At 37.8% G+C, this 13,786-nt stretch overlaps 1 protein-coding gene across 3 annotated transcripts in view; it reads right to left on the bottom strand.

Moving 5' to 3' along the window:
• Window positions 1-13,786, bottom strand: part of VCL (vinculin) — a 64,058-nt gene that overhangs the window by 8,753 nt on the left and 41,519 nt on the right. For all 3 annotated transcript variants that reach the window (XM_082309350.1, XM_082309348.1, XM_082309349.1), the window contains 10 exons: window positions 12,865-13,012; window positions 10,281-10,434; window positions 9,085-9,260; window positions 7,676-7,866; window positions 4,783-4,982; window positions 4,132-4,260; window positions 2,958-3,107; window positions 2,280-2,388; window positions 972-1,274; window positions 251-375 (listed from right to left, as the gene is read on the bottom strand). In XM_082309350.1, coding sequence (XP_082165476.1) covers window positions 251-375; window positions 972-1,274; window positions 2,280-2,388; window positions 2,958-3,107; window positions 4,132-4,260; window positions 4,783-4,982; window positions 7,676-7,866; window positions 9,085-9,260; window positions 10,281-10,434; window positions 12,865-13,012 — 1,685 coding nt within the window. The remainder of the gene's footprint in view (window positions 1-250; window positions 376-971; window positions 1,275-2,279; window positions 2,389-2,957; window positions 3,108-4,131; window positions 4,261-4,782; window positions 4,983-7,675; window positions 7,867-9,084; window positions 9,261-10,280; window positions 10,435-12,864; window positions 13,013-13,786) is intronic.

The following is a 13,786-nucleotide window of genomic DNA, read 5'->3' as shown; positions in this document are numbered from 1 at the left end:
CATGATTGCACAAGCTCACGCCTTTTTCCAGTTTTTCAAGTGCTCCATGTTAAAAGAAATACCATGTTTTAATCTCTTCTTTTGAAAGCTGGATTGGTATTTTTCAGGCATAAGCCTACTTATATGCATGGCTGGTCACGCAATGCATTTTACTTTTAAGGAATAAAAATATACTCAAGTAATTTCCGTGTGCAATCCACACGTTGTCAGTGACAACTGTGTATTGTATTACAAACTATGCTGCACTTACATGAAGCTGCTCAAGGTCAGGAGGAGGAGGGGGAAAATCTGGTTCCTGAGGCTGGAAAGCTTCTCTGACTTTGGCCACAGCTCCCAGAATTCTGTATCCAGAATCCAGGAAACTCTTCTGCAAACCTGAACAAAAATTCCATTACCAGTTTAACAGCATTCTCTAATATTTAGAACTGCAACACTACCGCAAAAAAATTACTTCTATAGCATATTGTGCTGAGCACGCATATATATGTAAAAAAACCCAATGTTTAAAAACTACCAAAATGTTTACAGTGGATTGACATGTTTGAAATGTTAGTGTCATACGCAACATGCATAAAATAAAGCCTGGGCTGAGTAATAGTCACTATCAATAGCCAAAGTAATTCCCAGAACAACTTTTAGAATAAAAGAAATTAGATAATATTTGCTTATATGAAGTAGTACTACTGATAACTAGTGACAAATACTTCTTCTAATAAAGATTATGAAATCACGTAACAAGCTAGAATGCTGAATCCTTTTCCCTTGAATATGCCAAAGGTCTTTGATTGCCATTTAAAAGAGCAGGATTCAGCAGTTAGTGGTGTGACCTTGTTTTCACCATTCTGGGATTTAAGTGTGCACAAAACTTGCATAAAAGGGGATACACAGCTGTGCAAGACCAAATAAGCACTACTTCACATCATCTTCAGCCAGTAAAAAATATATTTGAAATCAGCTGACTGAATCCTTACCAGGATCAGAAATATTTCCTGCCACAGCTTTAGCATCCATTACCATTGGCGATATAGTTTTGCTTAGCTCATCAGAGGCTGCTTTAACAGCCTCACGGAATTTAGGGTCTTCTGAATTTTCAACCTCCCGTTTTGCTACCAGTAGGATGCGGTTTGCTCGTCTAGCAATGCTGGTGGCACCAGCTACCAGCATCTGAGGTTGAATATTGGCCATCGCAACTTTACATTTATCAAGATCTTTCTTAATAGCCTCTTCTGATGCATCCAACAGGGATTTAGTATCAATGGCTTCATCCACCAACCCTAGAATAAAAGTTAAACACATTAATATTCTAGTTTCATCTGTGGAAAGGGATATTTGGTATTCCAGAGACTGTTCACAACCAGAAAAGTAAGTACTTCCAAACTGGGGGATGCGGAGGGGCAGAAGGGGGAATGGAAATCAGACCAAATGTGTTACTGCAGTTTTACTTCTGATTATGTGGTACCTCCAGCACAGTAACCATGGTCAGGCTTGCTCCCACTAGTGGCATCCCAAGCTCGTACTCATCTACCGTGAATGCTCGAGTCAAGAACTGGCTTACACAGTATATGCAGCAGAGCTTCCTTCCTCCCACCAAATTTCTTTAAGCATATTCAGTACTTTTTATACCTCTTCCATTCATTCAAAAGGAAATATCCCTCTGGCTGTGCTTTTACTTAAGGATGATACATAGTGACAAGACAGTAAGATTTAAAATACCCACAATTTAATTATGGGGATAGAGAAGGAGGTAGTATACAGCCAGGAGATGAGCAGACCAGTGCAAAGGATCTGCACTTTGGAAAGACTGAAACATTTAAGGGTCTCAGCAAGACTCAATACATCAGTAGCTTTGTTTTAGTCACAGCTTTCATCAAGCTGTTACATCAGTTTACATGTTTTCTTGCCCCCATTTAACCATTTGTCCTCATTCAACATGCCAAGGTTATGTAGAAAAAAAACTTCAATTTGCGACAATGATACATTGCTAGAATAGCAATCACAATAAAAACTAATGGTATTCTGTTCTTCCCACAGAAGAAGTAAAGCTGAATTTGCTCCCCTGCACCTCAAAATAACACCTATGAAACAAGGCATATTGTTTATGCTGTAACATATACTTATTTCTAGAGTCAGAGAGCACATTCCCACTTCTCTTAATTTATTTTTAACAAGTCTTTACTCTTATGCACGTTTCATCAATCCAAACAGAAGGGGGGGGGGGGGGAATCTACAGCAGCTAGTTAGCCACAAGTATAATCTTCAACAATAAATTCCTACTTTACCTGTCATTTTTTCTACATTATCAATCCATTGGTTTTTCATGGTCTCAAAATGTTCATAAGCAGCTTGATTTCCAGGATTTCTCAGGAGAATACGAGCAGCTGATACTACCTGCCAATAGAAAACATTTTTAATTATGGAAGTATCCGTATATAATGACACCACACATATTCCTGAAAACACGTTTGTTTTTCAGGACCAGATGTGTAGCTCCTCATTTGCAATACTAGTTCATTAATTCTCGTTCACCATCTAGCTGCTCAAAGATTTACAATGCTTCTGGAATTCGTTGACACAAAAATACTTTTTTCTGGAACTTCAGTTACATGCTTATATATCAAAAAGCATTTATAATTTAAAAACACTTCTTGAAAGCACTGAAGTACGTTCATTAAAGAGCATTTTTTCCACTTACATATTTTACTAAGCCTGAAAGTAATTTTGTTTCAAGGATAAGTCACTAACGCTTCTGTCCAACAGTTGAGGAGTAAGACATGTCATTTAACCAGTTTCTTCTACTTGGTATCATATACACAAATAGTTGCCATTCCCCTTTTAAGTGTCAGCACTATGTTCCTTGCTGGTATTGACACCTTTCTCTGATAGCAGAGGCATAAAGAAAATCCCACACAAGTCGTCCCCAGCCCTTTTACCAGCCCTTTGAGGCTAAGGAAGCAAACCTGTGGGGTAAGTTCCCTTGCTGATTTCACTGTTGCTTGAATGCCCTCCACAGTAGTTTTATTCGCAGTTCCAACTGCAGCTGCTTTTTCTGCTGTAGCTCCTAGTTTAGCAGCATGGTTTTCAAAGTTTGCTGCTCTTTCATCAAACACCTAGTTGTCAGAAGAGAAAAACACATTAAAAAAAGCCTAACTTCCCTAAAGAACACAATTTCTTCAAAGCGTCAAATACCAGAGATACCTTCATAACATTCACACTTAATGCATCGCCTGAGGGTGCAACAGGACACAAAAGCTTTGAAGCTACTTCATTTTTTTTAATCTTCACATTACTGGACTTCCTTCTTTACTAACTCATCTGGGCAACAAAGGATACTACTACACTTAATACCTCAAAGCTATAAGGTAAACTAATTCCTGATGACTACTCTGTAACAAATACTGTCTTAAAACCATGTTAGCTCATAGATATTAATCTTCAAACCCATAATCCAAAAGTAACTATATTTGGAAGATAATTATGGGGGTTTACCCTAAAAATTGGAACTTCACATTGGAAAAAAAAAAAAAATCCCTCCTTCCACAGCTCGTAGTTATTCAAGGCACAGAATACTTTGACAAAAAGCTATCCTGCCATAAAGCTAAATTCCCTAAGGCCCTGGGAATCATTTTGATCATGTTGAAATCAACTAGCCAAACAGAGCTGCCAGCCACAGAGTTCTAGATTCTTCACATGCAGCCAGTAGCTTTGAAGTACAGGAAACATTATACCACAAGAGAACAGGTTAAATTTGTTGATCAATCTTGGCATGAATGTGACTATTTTAATCAGCTTATATAATGTTGAGATATACAATCCACTAACTAGCGTGTCAGTGATTTTTGCACAAGAATTTTTAGCATGCTGAAGGCAACATGGTACAAATATCACAGGGAGAAATCTTTGCCATTTACTGAAGTCAGGGGCAATACAGTTTCCAGGCATATACAGCACAATTTGCAGTCTCCAAAAGTCCAGAGAAATTTGCATGACAATCATTATGCTGTCAGAATTAATAAGCATGTATCACAAACTTGAGAAAATAAATACTGATTCATTTTTCAAAATGTCAATTCAGGTAAAATTAAACAATAACTGAAGCTTCACATGGGAAAAAGACCACTTGGGTATACTTGCCTCTTCTCTATTGGGAGCATCAGAAGGAGCAGTGGCTGCTACTGCTAACAATTTAATAGGAGTTGTGGTGTCACTAAAAACATCAGAAACCTCTTGGGTCATTGCTTCTTGCATCCGTGTTTTAAGATCCTTAAAAAAAAAAAAAGGTAAATTATTGGCACATGATACAGGAATATTAAGTTTGTAGGGATTCAAATCCCTAAAACCTCTTCTTGGGGGTGGGGGGGAGAGGGGGGGGAAAGCCCATTACAATGGCAGCCATTAAGATAAAATGATCTTAAAAGCACGATCAATGAATCACTTTTTACATAATTTGAAATACCAGAAGCTTACATACCATTCCTTGAAGCAGCATCAGAAGCTATGAACAGCACGATTTGAGACCTTGCCCCTCAATTTTGCAATGTTAGCATACTACTTTCTTTTAAAATGAGACTTTGTTTTTACTTTTAATTTGTTTGTTTGGAATTAATCCTTACGGCACGATATCAAGGACTTTGTAGAAAGTTTGCTTTAAGCATCTCAGCTAAACCAACAGGGTTTTTTGCTGCACTTTTTTTGTTTTTATTGACGCCTCCCACACACAAGCACTTTATCAGTGCAAATACTTCAGCATATCATGCATTTCAATGCACAAGAGCAGATTTTTACCTTCAGTGAGTCCTGAAGCTGAGCAGCAATTGCTCTGGCCTGAGGAGATTCTCCCTCCCCTCTTGCTGCAAGGTCAGCTAGCTGAGCAGCCAGCTGGTCTACACGGTCACATTTGGCGAGCAGGTCTTGACGATAAGGTCCCATCATGACATTGGCTAAACGGCGACCTTCTGCAACCAGACCCCGAATTGCTGCCTGGCCTACAGTGGAAGAAGTCACATTGCATTAACATACAGTAGAACAAAAAAATGGAAGCATAAATCAGATGCACTGTGAAGTAAGTGACATTTCAGAATTCTTGGGGTTTTAAGAACACCTTTGTAGGCAGTGGAAAGGATCTTCTGCAGTTTAACATTAAGCAATTGCAGTTCAAACTCATTGAGGAATTCAACTCTCACCAGTTTCTTTTTGCTTATTACAGCAGCTCTGGCTAGAGATGCATCCTTTTTAACTAGGGTGGCCTGACAGAAGTTAGCCATTACAGCTGTCAGGTATTCCTACATAACTAACCTGTTGACTCCAATAGAAAGCACTTGCAAATTCCGAGTACTGCAATTCATCTTCACATCATTACAAGTCATTAGAAGATGAGCAGGAAGAGGGGGAGAAAAGCCAAGTAGAAAACAAATGAAAAAGTAGAATACCCTCTCCCAGGATTCCAGAAATCATGGGTAAGAAGTGTTAAGTGTCCAGGATGGGGGGGGGGCGGGGGGGGAAGGGGGAATCCTTATAAAGCCTCCACAGTGTGTCAAAAGTTTTTCTGTAAAGAAATTTATTTTTAGTGTGGGTGATTTCCTTCATTCACTTACAGAAGCTTCCTGTTCTTTCACAAGAATATGCTCCTCAGTACAACAGTATTTTCCTTTTAAAAGAAGTCATCGTATATTAAGTCATTTAAAGACCTGCTGAAGAATCATTTTAAGCGAATGCTCACACACAAGTAATCCAAGTTCATGATCAAGCTCAAAACTACTTAGAAGGAAGTCGTCACAGGACCTGACTATCCAAGAAACACTCAGCACTGCCACCATCATTTTAGAAAGCTCTATTAGTGTAGCTAAGTTTGGTGCTGTTGGACTGTCCCAAGATATTTTTTAATTGTTGTTTTGCCTAAGTCAAGTGCAGCCAAGCAAGTACACATCACACACCAGTTTAGTATTTCAATACGTCTTGCCTAGTTCGTATCTGCCAATTACAATTACTTTAGCCATCACTTAGCTAGGATAATTTATATGACTGCACGTAAATATTTGCAGCAGCTAACACCACTGAAGTGGCTCAGGTGTTTATAAAATAAAATACACATTCTGCCTTGTTACTTCAAAATTCAGTTTGTGTTGAAGCACTACCCTGTGATAACTGCAAACACACCGAGTTATTTATGACATGGTCATTGCTACTGCAGAGAACACTGGAGTATCTTCACATTATCATAGCACTGAAAATACCAGGCCAAATCCTACCAGAAGTGCTGTCCAGACTGAAGAGAGCACGTATCTGATTTATACTCTTAATATACCTTTCCTATAAGCACCCGGCCAAAGGCCAGTGCAAGTGAAAGACAAAAAATTGAATAATGACACCATGTTACAACTAGAATTTTTCTTCATTAAACTAGGACCATTAAAGTTATGGGATGCACAATATCCTGCACCTCTACACACATTTTTGTCATATGTATTACTACAGCAATTGATTAAATTCTGTAGTATATAACCAGTGTTGAGAAACTTCAGTTCCTTCAGCAGGCTTTCAGTATGCATGCAAGCCTCATGATTAACTAGGCACTTACAGACTTCAAGAAGGATTTAAGTTACCTTTGTTTCTTTTGAATTAAAAAAAAAAGTTTAGGTTTTGTGCTTCTTTGAGCCAACCACCTCACAGGTTACTGTGTTCAAGAGAAACATCAAAATTAGGAAGGTTTTCAGCCACTGTCAAAACATGTCATGAGTCCTATCTACCACCTTCTTGGTCATCTCATTCAGTGTGCAATTTGCTCATCAGAAAATGTCAAAACATGGAACTTCACTATTCTGTTTAAAATATTGCACATAAATTTGCACTTCACAAGTGTCCGAGCTATCAACATCACTAAATCTTTAATTCAAGGATCTGTCATGGGTTATTCACAAAACAGAAGTTATCTTGACTAACAGGGAAAGGTGTGAGAAAGAGGTATTAAAGGTCTGCAGTTATAATACTTCTTATAAGGCATGTTTCCACTCGTCATTAATCAGTTGCACTGCTCAGACCTAACCGCACTGCTCAGACTTAACTGCTATAGAACAATCTACTGAATGCAGTTTTCAAGCTTCATCCACCTACTTCCAATAGCATCAGAAGAAGCTAAACAAGAAATTTCAGAAATAGTTTACAATAAGCTCTCAGTAGAGCAGCTCCTGAACCATAATTATATGCCCATGCTTGGGTTCTCCGATCACCTTTCTCTTTAAGTAGCATTCTCTTCAGATAACCCAGAAATGATGTAAGTAGTGATATTTTTAGGTCAGGTTTATGAATGTTTTTCTCCTCTCTGAAGGACTTAATTACTCAATTTGCTGAAGTAGGTATAAATTCAAATTTGAGATACTATATTTGCATGATAATAAGGGCAAGGAGCAGTCTAAAGTTCGTCTGTTCTACAGCACGCATTCTCCTATTCTTCTCCAAAGTTGTTCTTTCCAGAAGAGAAAGAGAATCATGGGCCAGCTCGACTGAATAATATCGCAGCCAGGACTTCACTATAAACCTCCAGCTACAAATTGCAGGTCTCCACATCAGTGAAGAGATTCCACGCATTCTCAGCATCCCAGGAACAGTAGTTTCAGTCATAAAAATTACTAACAGGTTTAGCCATAAAACTGTGGAGGGAAGTGCACACAGAAACACTTACCTACTCCCCGATCAGCAACTGTAGGATTGTCTATCCACCTTTGAGCTTGCTCAATCTTGCCCTCCAAATGGACAGCTGCTTTAACTGGCCTGGTATTTGCTACAGCCCTGTTTGTCTTGGACTGTAAATTCTGAAGTGATGTAGCTATTTGCTTAGCCAACGCACGGGCCTCAGGAGAGTCACCTTTCCCACTAAGGATTAAAAAAAAAAAATTATAGTCATATAAAGATCATTTATAGCTAGTCCCCAATTCAGCAGGAAGACACAATGAAAAGTACTGCATCTTTTTAAATAAGGTTACATTTGACACTTGAGTCTCTGAACAAATAACGCAGATCTGTCATCCATAAATCCCCACCTTACACTTCTCTGCTGTGGCACCTGAACATTACATATGTTCATCACAGCACTGAGGTGAGGGAAGGCATGGTACTGTCATTGATAATACTGATATATGACTTGGATTTCCCATACTCATGGCTGTCTTATGAGCAACTGCAATAATGCCACACAGATTACAAGCATAAAAGCAAGCAGCAACAGACCCAAGGCTATATATAAACTTGAAAAGAGGTAGCACATTAAGACCTGCAGCAGCTAAATCTCAAGAAAAACTTGATTAAAGTGTGTCTCCAATGGAGAAAGAAAAATATTTATCTCCATATTGCAACTGGCCATAGATGAAGATCACAATTTATACAATGACTGTTTCTCCACTTCCATTCGCAAGCATCCTCTTTGCAAAACTGATATATCATTTGCAGCTGAGCACTGAAGCCAAGGTAACAGTGTTTTCCGAAAGTGTTATCCTTGATATAGTTTGCAGTTACAGCTTAGAACACTGACACTTATTGAAGGGCTAGATATTCCGCCTTGTGATTTAGTAAAGTGCTTAGCAAAAAACAGTGATGACATTTGTCTGCATAAACAAACTTAAATTTCACATTATCTCATTCCTTTGAAGTGCTTTGACAGTACAAAGGAGCTCACTTTTGGCTTCGGTTTGCCTGTCAAATATTCCATAGGCAGCAGAAAGAAAATACTTTCTAGATAATACAACTCTGCTTACTCTTTTTTTGTTTGTTTGTTTGAGGAAGATAGTGCAAGTTGGGCTTTGGGATAGAAATCATCAGGTTGAAGCACTAAAAAGGATACCACTTTTTATAAATTACATTTTTTAAATGATGTTTAAAAGTTAGCTTTTCCCCCACCCCAGGAATGGAACAATTCTTCGCATTCAATTTTTAGTAAATGCAGGATAGAAACTCAGAATTCTAAGATGGCTGTCCCCAGTTCTTGGAGGAAAATATATTCCCCAATTAATCATCAATATTCTGATTTTGCTCAGCACTTTGAACTGCAAATGAAAGTCATTCAAATAAATTAATGGTGATAAAGCTAATACGTACTGTCGCCGCAGATCTGACAGCTTGGCTGTCAAAGCAGAGATTTCCCCCAAGGAACGAAGGATATCATCTCTTTCTTTAGGCTCCTCACATAATTCTGCAACTTTTCTTGCTTCAGCCATAATTCCCCGAATGTGTTCTTCTCCTTCACTGCCCCCATTAGGATCCGCAAGCCAATTCTTAATAGAAAGAAGTTGTGTACGATTGAAGATAAACAGTAATATTATTTCTATAGAGACTTTTAAACAAAAATAAAAATCAATACAGCTTTCAAAACTTTATTTAACAGAAAATACTTTTCAAAAGCAATTTTTGCTTATTAGATACCATGAAGTTCTTCTATTGTCTGGCAGATTTTCTGTTTTGAAAAAGATGTCAAACTAGATGAAGTTTATCCAAAATGTTTTACATTCTCTCTCTCCCCAACATTTGCCAACAGTATTTTCAGAAGAAAATTTAACTAGTGGTTTTAGAGATTCGTGATCTGGCTTTCAGAAGAAAAATGAAAACAGATGCTCTTTTGTGCAGTGTAGCATTCTTTACAGAGGTCTTCCTGAAAAGTTTCATTATCATTTCATTTGAGATATATATAACATTAATGTGTATATATATAGTTATGTACACATACACACATTTAGATAAGGCATACATAGAAGGTTCATTATTTGATGACCATCATCACTGGGTAACAGGCTGACCATTGAGGGAGATTAACAGTTATAAAAATAAAGGATCAACTAGAAGAAAAAGTAGTTTCATTAACATTGTTTTGCTTTTGTCACGAATATGAAGTTCTAAATCCTGAACTCCACTCCCAAAGCAGAGCCCAAGGAAAGGGCTCTGGTTTTACCCACAGGTAAATCCATGCAGTCTGAAACTCCTCTACTGTTTTCTTTAATAAGACCAGTTTATGTCCAAATGTAGGGTGTTTCCTCATTTTAATTTCACAACCTTGAAATTTTTAGCAGTGCTAAAAAAGCTACCAAAAAAATAAATGTCATAAGCTGTAGCAAAACTCACAGCACCCTGTAAATTACCAAATTTAAGATTTTTCTGTGTAAAAGCAAGTATCCCCTACATGTTCTTCCTAACAAGTAACTGTGCTGTGTTTGGAAACAACTGCAACAGTTCAATATAAACAGCTCTAACAGCAGCAATGTAATCGTGTTCTGAAGTATTTAGGAAATCGTTAGTGGTACCTGAGCAGCATCAATCTTCTTAGCAATTGCCTGCTTAGAGTTTGTCATGGCCTCCAATTTGCGGGCTGCGTTCTCCACTTTTGCAGTGAGCATATCCAGACCTTGTGACACCTGCTGTGCTTTCTGCATAGCCATGGGTGTAGCACCCTGTCCTCTGCCCAAGACAAAAAGAGCATCACAGATTCAGCTCAGGACTGAACAAAGTTCTGTTCTAATGAAGAGGCAACAAAAACTGTTTATGAGCATTCCCAGCAATTATTGCAAGAGGTAAAGTATTTAATCAGTTTTGGGGTTTTTATCCCTGGGAAAAAAAAAATAACTTGAGGAACATCACAACAAGAAGAGTTTAAAACTAAGAGTATATTTTCCCCTTTCCAGAATTTGACATTTAGCATCCTCAGAAGAATGAACATTTTTTAAGTGTCACAAAGTAAGGCTATTTGAGGGTACAGTTCCATTAAAGTACCCAGGGCAAGACCTGTTATCTCCTCATTTACGGATTGGTTCAAGTCAGTCAGAACCTGTAGGAGTTATGTCTCGCCACACCTAAGTGAGGACAGCAAGTCTGTAAGTAAAAATAAAACGTCTTAGTTGCCTCAATCATGTTGACAAAGTAGATTAAAGGTTACGGGCTATTGGTAAGACTTCTTAAAACGGTGAAAAGGATGCTAGCAATACAAATTTACAGGACTGTAGAAGACAATTTGCAGCACTACCACTGTTTGTTCAAATGCTTAGGAGTTAAAAGTTGGATAGAAAGATTACTTCAAATACATATGCCTGAGAATGTTAGTTTTGCATAAGAGATCTCATACTCCATTCCAAAAGAACTTGACTACTGGAAAGCTTTTTGAGCATGTTAACTTTATCAAACTACTAACTTTAAAAAGACCATCGTAAGTGGAAGGATGACAAGCATGCTACTGAGATGCTAAGGTGTATTTACAGTCAGGCCACAGTCTCAAGATATGTGTCTTTATACCTTATTTCTCACAGGCTGAGTTGAAGTAATTTAGATAGTAAACCAGCATATAAATTAACTCATTTATTCGTACATCTTAGTCCTGTCTCTTCCTCCACCTCCAAAAATTTCAAATACAAAGCTGACACCAGCCACTGCTTTACATGAAAAGTAAGAGTTTAGCCTCATTTCTAACACTGTGCAAAAACTGGTACAGAGAAGCTCTTACATTCTCTCAGGTCATCAGCTGGAAATCCAAGTGAAGATAAACTGAAACCAGCTTCTCATCCACTACCACTATTATAGCTAATATACATCTCAACAGTACATATTGTTGTTATATATACAATATAACCACCTGTATTTCTGAATTTTGGCCTTTTTAGCCTTTATATAGTAAACTAACAACTCTTCATGGAAGTAAGTTATAGAAATATTCCAAGCTTGTGTACGTATCATTGCAACACCTCAGAGCCTAGCAGTCTATGGATTTAAAGTGATTGCAGGGAATTTGTTCTTAAGGCGACTCAAAACAGTTCTCCAAATAACTTGCACTTGCTCACTTCTTGCGCTTCAATAGGGCTCTAAGTCAGAAGAGGCACTTATTTTACCTAAAAGCTTTTTTCCTCTTTTTTTTTTTTTAAATCTAAAACTTCCTAACTTGTATTGCTTTTTCTGACAATTTGAAAGACACATTAACATATAGGAAAAGATATTATACCATGAAACCATTACCTGTATCCCTAATGGATCGCAATGAGTAGCTTTCTGGGGTTTCCCAGTGGGGTATTTTTAGGGGGTGGGGAGGAGTGTTACAACAAAATAAAGAAACCAGTGTTAGAGCACTCTAGCTTAACAATTTACTACACTGATAAGCAGCTGAAAAATTCCTTACACTCAAAGGAAACTGTGTCATAGTGCTCAAACTACATGGAATAGTTATTTCTTAGCTCATCGTCTGTATGCCTTCACAAAGGAATATCATACTTCCTACTTTCTGGCAAAAGAAAAGGCCATAGTACCCAACATCAAAAAAAAAAAATATAGTAAACTTAAAGAGACTCAACTGCTGCCTAAAAGCAAAACCCCTTAAATTCAAAACACCACTGTGAAAGAACAACCAATTTCTAATGAGGAGGCAGAAAACTGATAAAGGGCTTTGGTTAAACAAGATTCTATGCAAGAAATGCACATGAAGTTCAGTAGAATTTATCAGTGACTGATAAACAACCTCAACAGCTACTGCTTGTGGTCTAACATCCTAATGAACACCTGAAAACTAAAGCATTCACGTATCTTACTGTCACTGAGGTATACCCTCTTTGGAGAGCAGACTTAACAGCAGAGTTTAAAATTTCATTTCTGCCTGATTTGGAGGAAGATTATATGTTTGACATTAAACAAACTCCAAATTATCTACCTGAGCAATTTTGCTCATCACACTATATAATTAAGGTTCCACATATTAAAACATATTGTTCTTATCAGAAGAGATTGAAGTAAAAAAGGCAAAATACAGCTAGTGGCCTGCTCTCCTGCAGGTTCAGAAGTGACACAACTGCAAGTTCAGAAAAGCTGTTTTAATAGTACTGGAAAATTGTCCATTAAAAGTAATAGATTTACCTAGCTCTGAGGTCAGCCAGTTGATCAGTCATCTGGCCCAGCGTTTTGCATGTTCCCAGAATCTCTCTGCGTTCTTTGCCTGCACACAGTTCTCCTGCTTTTCCAGCTTCGTCAAGGATCTGCCTTATTGCTTGCTCACCGGCATCCCCTAAGATGCAGAGTCAGTTAGTAAAACAAACAAGACATTCCTTGACATGCATGAGTAAACTGCTACTCTCATCATGTCCCACCACATTAACTGCATTAGGTTCAGCCGTGAAAATACATTTATCAAAAACTATGAGATATACAGCAAATGTGATAATTATAATTGGACAGTATTTCTGAAACAATATAGCATAGCCTTAATGTGCATCACGTGCCATGTATTTCAAGTCATTCAATCATTCCGTTATCATAGCTTCATTTCTAGAAAAACTTCACTTATAGAATCTGTATTTCAGGCTAAGAAGGGAAAGAGCAACATGGCAAGATTCATGTAGCCTTAAGTTCAGCCAGTTGCAAATCTGACTTGATTTTGGCTAAAGAAGATGCAAGAACAACATTCCTCTTACTTGCAACCCACCCTGATCCCATCTTGCAGCATTGTAGATAGTGGAGGTGCCAGTACCCATAAAGTCCTGGTTCCTCCATGACATAATAATAATGAAATTGGCTCAAAGAAATCCTACCATAAGGAACGCAAAGATGACAAATATATTAAGAGGTTAGTTCAAAGTAACACACCCAGTAAAATCTGATCTGCAGTAAGTTCTACAATTATCTTTGCAATTGTCCTTAGCTACTGAATTTTTAATAGTTTACTTCATTAATTGTCAGTGTCAATGACAGAAAACTTTGAAAATAACTTTGAGGTTTCTGGAATTGATTGTGGCAAGGGGAATGAGGTCAGAAGTAGTATAAGCAGCAGCTCCACAGATAA

This window comes from Platalea leucorodia, assembly GCF_965183815.1.
Source record: "Platalea leucorodia genome assembly, chromosome: 4".
In the NCBI taxonomy this organism is placed as follows: domain Eukaryota; kingdom Metazoa; phylum Chordata; class Aves; order Pelecaniformes; family Threskiornithidae; genus Platalea; species Platalea leucorodia.
This window is presented reverse-complemented; position numbering and strand designations above follow the sequence as displayed.